Source organism: Platalea leucorodia (assembly GCF_965183815.1).
Source record: "Platalea leucorodia genome assembly, contig: HAP1_HAP1_SCAFFOLD_77, whole genome shotgun sequence".
Classification (NCBI taxonomy): domain Eukaryota; kingdom Metazoa; phylum Chordata; class Aves; order Pelecaniformes; family Threskiornithidae; genus Platalea; species Platalea leucorodia.
Genome location: NW_028121441.1, coordinates 434190 through 442859, shown reverse-complemented (window position 1 = coordinate 442859; position 8670 = coordinate 434190). Strand labels below are relative to the sequence as shown.

The 8670-nt window shown below is 53.3% G+C and overlaps 1 protein-coding gene across 1 annotated transcript; it reads left to right on the top strand.

Annotated features, from left to right (window-relative positions):
• Nucleotides 1-6524: 6524 nt before the first annotated feature.
• Nucleotides 6525-7481, top strand: LOC309603434 (olfactory receptor 14J1-like; the record flags this gene model as incomplete). The annotated part of the gene is made up of 1 exon (XM_082338287.1): nt 6525-7481. The coding sequence occupies one exon, from the start codon at nt 6525-6527 to the stop codon at nt 7479-7481; it is 957 nt and encodes a 318-aa protein (XP_082194413.1).
• Nucleotides 7482-8670: the final 1189 nt, after the last annotated feature.

Below are 8670 nucleotides of genomic sequence, written 5' to 3'. Positions count from 1 at the left end.
TTCTTTCAAGTGTGTGTGTGTGTGAGGAGTTCATTGTTTTACTAAAAAATGTCAAAGGGCAGATCCCAAACTGGTGAAACGGACAAAGCAGGCCAAATTTTTCTGTGATGGACACTGACACAACACCTTTATCTTCATTTTGCATCTCTGAAGACCTAACCCTTCCACAGAGGGCCTGGAAGGTCTGGAGTGCCCTGTACGTCAGCACTGAATGTGAAACTACTCCAGTCAGAGGTGCTGTTTGGATTCCCCTCACAGCCTAAACCACCACATGGGTCAGGAGATATTCCAGGACTTCTCAAGGGCCATCATATTCCTCTGGACCAAAAAGTGGAATCTCCGTGGTCATGGCATACCAATACTTGTGTTCAGGGATCTGGTCACATGACCCATCTCCATTTCTGTAAAGGTGCTTGAGTTTGCTCAAGCAAAGTCGATCCCCATCCACTGCTGGTTGTCGTCCTCCACAGGAGGAGAACACAGGGGCATCTGCTCAACGCAGGGGGCATCCCCCAGACTCATCCTCTCTGCCAGTCTCTCAGCAGACCCTGTTTTCCTCCACTGCAGAACCCCACATGAGCAAGCTGTCCCACCACATCTCATTTCATCCCAAACCATCACAGTTGTGTGCCAAGCCACGGGGCTCCAGCTCCTCCTGCTTGCGAGCTACCTCCTCCTGGCTATGCACTGGTTGGCTGCATCAGCTCAGCTGTGGCACCAGAGTGGAGCGCAGACTTCTCACAGGGAAACCTGAGCAGTGATCCTGACCAGAAGACCACGGTACAGCCAGCGGTGCTGCGCTACACGTACAGCCTGGCCTTCATGCCTATGCTGTGCTGCACAGATCCCTTGGCTGCAGGACAACCTCAGCAGCTCGTTGTCCCAAGCGGCCGGCAGGCAGCTCCCACTCAGTACCAGCCCTTACGCCTCCTCTGTGGCCTTGCCTGTACCTAACAGTGCAGCAAGGAGTTCTCATGAGAACATCCTTTCTCTTTGACTGTAGAGATGAGGAAAAGAGTTGTTGTAAACAAAGCTAAGAGCAGCTTAAATGACCAAACCAGGAGACTGTCTTCTGTGGGCGGGGTCTGCATGGCATGCTGTGTGGGGGTCAGAGGCCTGTTCAGTGCTACGCCACTTGGGGGTCCCACCATCTAAAGGCACCTAAGATTATCAGCATGATTCTCTCCTTACAGGGCTAGCACTAATGAACAGCATTTTAAAGATCCCTCACAACGTCTGAGTGCCTTTCTTACTGGAATTAGAATGGACCAGTGCCTCCTGGTGAAAAACACTCTCTCAGCACCCTTGGGTGCAGCCCCTCTGGTCCCATAGACTGGTAAGGGTGTAGTTTGCTCAAGTAGCCCCTGCCTTGATCTTCATCCACTGCTGGTTGTTCTCCTCCAGAGTTCTGCCTCAAAGCGGAAAGGTCTGGGAGATCTTGCTGGTGGCAGCTGAGGCAAAGAGTGTGTAGAGTATCTCAGCCTACCTACACCTACTCTAACATTTAGCAGTGGTCCCACAGTATTTCTGATTCTTCTGTAGCTTCTGTTCCTGAAGTAGAAACAGCTCATCTTGGTGCCCTTGCATGCCCTTTTCAGTTTCAGTTGAGTTTTGGTAAGACCCATTGCTGTGCTTGGGGGACATTTTCTTTGAAGACAAGATGTATCCAGGCACACGGTGAAAATAGTTCGCCTGTTCCTTTGCTGTACCATCAAGGGTGTGAGTAAAGACCCCAGTGTGATGTGCTTTGTGTTCAGGCAATGCCTGCAGCTCTTGGGTAGAGAAGGGACAAACCTTGCCTCTCTGATGGCATCTGATGACTGATGCCTCTGACTGATGGTATCAGTCAACAGCACACAGGCACCAAATCGCACTGCTTGCAATGCCTTCTGGGGTGTCTGTCACACACCCACCCTGAACGGGAATTGCTTTCCTGTTGGTAAATAGAACCATCATAGAATCAAAGAATGGTTTGAGTTGGAAATCACTTAAAGATGATCTGGTTCCAACGCCCCTGCCATGGGCAGGGACACCTTCCACTAGACCAGGTTGCGCAAAGCCCCATCCAAGCTGGCCTTGAACACTTCCAGGGAGGGGGCATCCACAACTTCTCTGGGCAACCTCTTCCAGTGCCTCAGCACCCTCATACAGAAGAATTTCTTCCTTGTATCTAATCTAAACCTACCCTCTTTCACTTTAAAGCTGTTACCCCTTGTCCTATCGCTACACACCCTTATAAGAAGTCCCTCTCCAGCTTTCTTGTAGGCCCACTTCAGGTACTGGAAAGTCTCCATGCGGCCTTCCCTTCTCCAGGCTGAACAATCCCAACTCTCTCAGCCTGTCTTCAGAGAGCTGCTCCAGCCCTCTGGTCACCTTCATGGTCCTCCTCTGGACTCACTCCAACAGGTCCATGTCCTTCTTCTATTGGGAGCCCCAGACCTGAACTCCACACTCCGGGTGGGGTCTCATGAGAGTGAAGCAGAGGGGCAGAATCACCTTCCTCACCCTGCTGGTCATGCTTCTTTTGATGCAGCCCAGGATACAGGTGGCTTTCTGGGCTGCAAGTGCACATTGCTCGGTCATGTTGAGTTTCTGATTAACCAACACCCCCAAGTCCTTCTCCTTCAGGGCTGCTCTCAATCCGTTCTCTGCACAGCCTGTATTTGTGCTTGGGATTGCCCCGACCCATGTGCAGGACCTTGCACTTGGCCTTGTTGAACTTCATGACGTTCGCATGGGCCCAACTTTCAAGCCTGTCAAGGTCCCTCTGGATGGCATGCCTTCCCACCAGCGTATCGACCGCACCACACAGCTTGGTGTCATTGGCAAACTTGCTGAGGGTGCACCCAATCCCACTGTCCCAGTCACCGACAAAGATGTTAAACAGCTCCAGTCCCAAGACTGACCCCTGAGGAACACCACTCGTCACTGGTCCTGTGCTGTCTCTGCAAGCCTTGGCATCTCATGGAGCTCTGTGGGCCTGGATTTAAACACTAAATTGAGTAGACACCCCGATCTCTGTAAGGCAATGTGGGGATGAACATGAGGAAACTGCCAGTAGAGTGAGTGGAGACCTAGTGAATACAGCTGATGGAGAAGAGAAAGAGGGAGCCTGAGCTCTCCCTGTGGCACACGGCTACAGTGGTTCAGATGAATAACTCTCAAGGCTGCCCAGAACATAATGAGTGGGGGAAGGTTCACTTGCCCTCATTTGGGCATCAGCTGTCATTTCAGTTGGCCAAAGAAAATTCCCAGCAGCCTCTAAGAGGATTCCCCCAGATGTTGGCCTGTCTCTACGAACGGCTCCATTAGAGACTGCAGTTCCCTGCACAGGTCTTTCACCACCCCTGTCACCTTCAATGTCACCAGGTGTTGTGTCTGTACAGCCCAATCCTGCCCTCCATCCCCATTAACAGGCATGGGAACTGAGGCAAGGAGCTCCCATGCGGGTGCCTATTCTGTGCCCACTTGAACACCTGATGCAAGAGGACTCTCACCTCCTGTTGGTTTGTGTTGTGCATGGGAGGGAGATAAGTCCCCTTCTAGCCCCAGGACTGCAAACCCACAAATGAGATGTGTCTATTGACTCATCTGCATCCCTTCCCTCAGCAGGGGTAATGCAGACCCCTCCTTGTCACTGTCTGCTTGTCCTGTCTCGTGATGGGACAAGGAAAGGTGATTCTCCTGCCCAAGTGTTTTCCTCATAGGAGAAATGACAGTGCTAGGAATAATTGTGTCTCCCCAGCTGAGGGAGGGAACATGAGTGATGCCTTCAGGCTGTTTCACAGCAGGTTCCCCTAGAGCCCCAGGGACACCTGGAGGGAGCCCAGAGGGGCAGAGAAAGTGCTGCCTTGGGCTGGGCCTCTGCTGCTGAGCTGGGCTGGGCTCCTGGGATGGAGGGAGCTGCTGGCAAGTGGGCAGCGCTGCAGAGAGACAGCTCTGCCCAGGAGCAGCTCCTCTGCAAAGGGCAGCAGGGCTGAGGGCACTGCCTGCAGGCACGGATGGGAGAGGAGTGAGGCAGAGAGAGGTTAAAGGCAGCCTGGGCTGGGAGGATACTGAGAACTCACCGGGAGAGAAATCTTCTTCACAGACAGTAAGTCTGTGGCTGCAGGGCATTGCGTCTGCAGATCCTGGTGGGATCTCCTAAAGCTGGCATGTGGCACAGGCTGTGAGATATGTAAGTACCACTCTCAGAGATTCTCTGGTGTAGAGGAGGACATGCTCTGGAGCAGGGCTTTCCTGCTGCACCATCAGAGGGACAGAACAGGACGGCTGCCTTCTCCCAGGGATGGCTGCAGGGGTATAAAAATGGGTATGCAGCCAGGGGTGCCCAGGGCTGCCCTTCAGAGCAGAGTCCCTGGACACCAGGGGGCTGTGTGCTGGGGCAGGGACTCTGCTGCCTGCCAGGGTCAGCACTCAGCCTGTCTGAGAATTCACCATGCTGCTGCTGCGGGGAGAAGCTGTGGGTGGAAGGAGCAGCCCCCAGCAAGGCAGGGTCCTTCTGCTGTTGAGAGGATGCTGCATGGGTCAGGACTGCTCACAGGTCCAGATCATCCCGAGAATATTTGTCTCAAGGACAAGATTAAGGCAGGGATTACTAGAAAGATAAGGAGATTTCCTGAGTCTGTCTTTACAGTTTCCTGTTCCAGGGGGGTTGGGAGGGGGAGAGAAAAAGATAAAGGGAACAGGAACTCTGAAGTTTAATAAGTCACTGAGACTCCTGAACTGTAACTCTGAGTGATCAGTAGATCTGTCAGAAGCCACGTAACATGCCTTCAGCCACTGCTCTGCCTATGGACAGCACCAGCATCACCTCTGCTGGACCCATCAGGGTTCTTCTGACCTGCCCTTTTCCACCTGCAAACAGGAACACGCACCCAGCCAGTGCCCGGCAAACAGGGGGATGACCAAGGTGAGTGCACAGAGATTGGGATGGGGTCTGTGATTGCTGACAGGGAAAAGACATGGGACAGGGAAACACCTCCCAGCAGGAAAATCTCCAGGCAGCAGGGGTATGATCTGGGAATGAGAGGAAACTAAAACCAGAAATGCTGTGGGAGGGAGAATTCAGAAACCTTCATTTGATCCCCTCCAATGCAGACCCCTTCCTCTGAGCAAGCCCCCTTGCCTCCTCTCCCACCCACCAAAGCCTCTGCCCTCAGGGCTGGGGGCTCCAAGGCGCGAACCACCTCCTCTGCAGCCAGAGCTCCAGCAGAGCCGTGGTGCAGCTCTGCAGCCACGGGCCCAGTTCCCTCTGCAGAGCGCAGGGGCTGAGAGCAGCTGCGCGGCAATGGTGGTGTCTGGGAGGTGGCGTGCACAGCTGGGGAAGGGGAATGCTGTCTGAGTGCCCGACTGCCTCTGCCCTGGCCTCTCTCAGCCACACCCTCACTGTGTTTTGCCTTGTTCCTCCACTGGTCTGTGTTCTTGCTATTGTTGTCTTCTTGCTGCCAGGCTCTCCAGGGATGGGAATTTTTAGCTGCAAAGTCACAGGTGGATCTTGTGGGTCCTTTCATGCAGGTGTGTCCATGGGAACAAGTGTCCCAGCTTTCATCTCACCTGTGGCGCTGTGGGCAATGAAGCCTGTGGGGCTGGGGTATGAGCTGAATCTCTCTTACTCAAATGCCATCGTTAGCACACTTGGCTATTGCCTTGAGGATTCCTTCCAAGCTGTGAGCTTCCCTCCAGGATGCAAACCTGCCCTATAGCACCTTTGTGTTATCTGAAGGCACCATGGAGAAGATCAGAGATGCTATGACAGAGAACGTTCTTTTGGGTTTGTGAAATGAGCTATGTGTGTCCTTGGCTAGAAGTGGGGTGCTGAGACCTTAGGAGAGGGTGAGAAATTTAGTGGTCTGCAGTGGATACCTCTGCTCACAGCAGCGCTTGGTGGCTTTTCAGGGTAGTATGGGAGTGTGATCACCCTCCAGCTCAGAAAGGTGCAAGCCCAGAGAAGCTGGGAACAAGATGGATAAAAAGAATGGCTCTCCTCACTCTGCACTAAGCCACAGGCACTCCTCTTGCCTCGCAGGACTCCCTCTGTTCTCCCTGAGTGCAGCACAAATGCTGAGGCTTTCTGACATCCAAGAACACTCCCCAGGGTACGAGGGGAGGAGGAGCTGTAAAAAACCCAAACCTCTCAGACTGCCTTCTGCCACCTCAGTTCCTTATCACTGGGAGTGCAGAAGCTGACAGCCCCTTCTGCACTAGGAGTGGTTTCATGAGAGAAGGTCGAACACCAGGACTGGCCCCTGGCCCCACTCTTCCCATGAACCCACTGCTGCAGAGCAGGGCTGACCTCTCGGCAGCCAGCGGGCAGAGCCCCTGCTCCTCATGGCACGTTCAGCCAGCACCAACCAGGGCTCCAGCCACAGAGCTGAAGGAAGGTCTGCTAGAAAAGGAAAAGGGCATCTGCATGTAGCAGGGCGAGGGTGTATGAGAAATGGCTTTGATTTTGCTCAGAGAAGTCTCCCTGACTTGTCACTGTCTTTTCCTCCTATTACAGTGCCCATACTCAGCGGAAGTAAATGTCCAACAGCAGCTCCATCACCCAGTTCCTCCTCCTGGCATTCACAGACAGGCGGGAGCTGCAGCTCTTGCACTTCTGGCTCTTCCTGGCCATCTACCTGGCTGCCCTCCTGGGCAACGGCCTCATCATCACTGCCATCGCCTGTGACCACCGCCTCCGCACCCCCATGTACTTCTTCCTCCTCAACCTTTCTCTTCTTGACCTGGGCTCCATCTCAACCACTGTCCCCAAAGCCATGGCCAATTCCCTCTGGGACACCAGGGCCATCTTCTACATGGGATGTGCTGTCCAAGTCTTTCTGTTAGCATTTTTTATTTCAGCAGAGTATTGGCTTCTCACCATCATGGCCTACGACCGCTATGTTGCCATCTGCAAACCCCTGCACTATGGGACCCTCCTGGGCAGCAGAGCTTGTGTCCACATGGCAGCAGCTGCCTGGGGCAGTGCTTTTTTCAATTCTCTCCTGCACACTGCCAATACATTTTCCCTTCCCCTCTGCCGAGGCAATGCTGTGGACCAGTTCTTCTGTGAAATCCCCCAGATCCTCAAGCTCTCCTGCTCACACTCCTACCTCAGGGAGACTGGTCTTATTGTATTTAGTGGTTTCCTTTTTTTGGGATGTTTTATTTTCATTGTGCTGTCCTATGTGCAGATCTTCAGGGCCGTGCTGAGGATCCCCTCTGAGCAGGGATGCCACAAAGCTTTTTCCACGTGCCTCCCTCACCTGGCTGTGGTCACCCTGTTTATCAGCACTGCCATGTTTGCCTACCTGAAGCCGCCCTCCATCTCCTCCCCATCCCTGGATCTGGTGGTGGCAGTGCTGTACTCAGTGGTGCCTCCAGCAGTGAACCCCCTCATCTACAGCATGAGGAACCAGCAGCTCAAGGGTGCAGTGTGGAAAATGGTGACTGGATGTTTTTCTGAAGCAATAAATTACCCATCATCTTCTGCGTAGTAGTTATAATGTAACTCATTGCAGGACCAGCATGACTTCTGAATTTTTTGTTGTTTCTGGTGGTTTTTCACTTGTGATAATGTTGTCATCTCCTTTCTAATTCACTGTCTGCTTTTCTTTTCTGACTGAGTGGCAGTGTAAATGAGGAGCCATGCTCCCTGTGTGTTTAAGCAAAATAAATAGCCTTTCAGTGACATTCTTTTTTTCTGTGATCCTTCCTCCAAGGCCTTTTTGGAACTGCAGGGACTGTACCTGGGTGCGTGGGTGGAGCGGAAAAAATTTCTGGCATGGCAGCACTGCCAGGGAGCACCAGCGCTTGGTCTTCCAGGGCTGTTCTCCTTCCACTTCCACACTCTCTTCCTGATCCCTTGCGTTGGTGTCAGCCCTGAGAGCTCTGGCAGCTTGGTCATAGTCGTGCTGTGTGGTCGTCCTGTGACCACAGGCAGGTACAGGCAATGGGCACTTCTGTGACAGAGCTGGCCTCCATAACAGCATTTCCATAAAGAAGGGTGATCTCCTCAGGGCAGCGCCTGAAGGCTTAGGTCTTCTTCCAAAAAGTCTCTCAGACCATGTCCAAGAAAGCAGACAGCAAATGAAAACACCAATGTACAGCTAAAGAATGTGAGTGTGCAGGGTTGCGGCCAACAGCAGCGTCCTCACACAGACAGGCCTCCTATGAGAGACCTGAAGGACCAGCAGAGAAGGGTCTGGCTTGTGCCTGTGTTCGCTGGACACCCCAGGGCAATCATCCTGCACTAGCCCCTCACAACCACCATTGCCAGCACTGGCCTCTCACCCCAGCTGGCAGAGGTTCTTTATCCCTCCATGGAAGGACACCTAAGGAGTAGGTCAGAAGTCCATGTTTGCATTGTACAGAGGAGATGTAAGCACGCACATCACGTACATGAGCTGAGATGAACCCGAGTGAGCACAAATGCCATCAGCTCTTCCTTGGGGTTCCATGAAGGCCTGTGGGACGGATGGAGCCTCCAGGTCACTTCACGTTGGGAGTAACATCCCCTGGGAAACCACCTGAATGCAGCACTGGGATGTGCTTCCTTGAGCCGAGGCCGCCGTGTCCATTCCTCATGACAAGGGGCATCTCAGATGAATGCAGAGCAGGGCGATACACCGCAGGGCTGAGGGGCCTCCCAGCCCCCGGCAGTGGCAGCAGGAGGCCAGAGAGCCG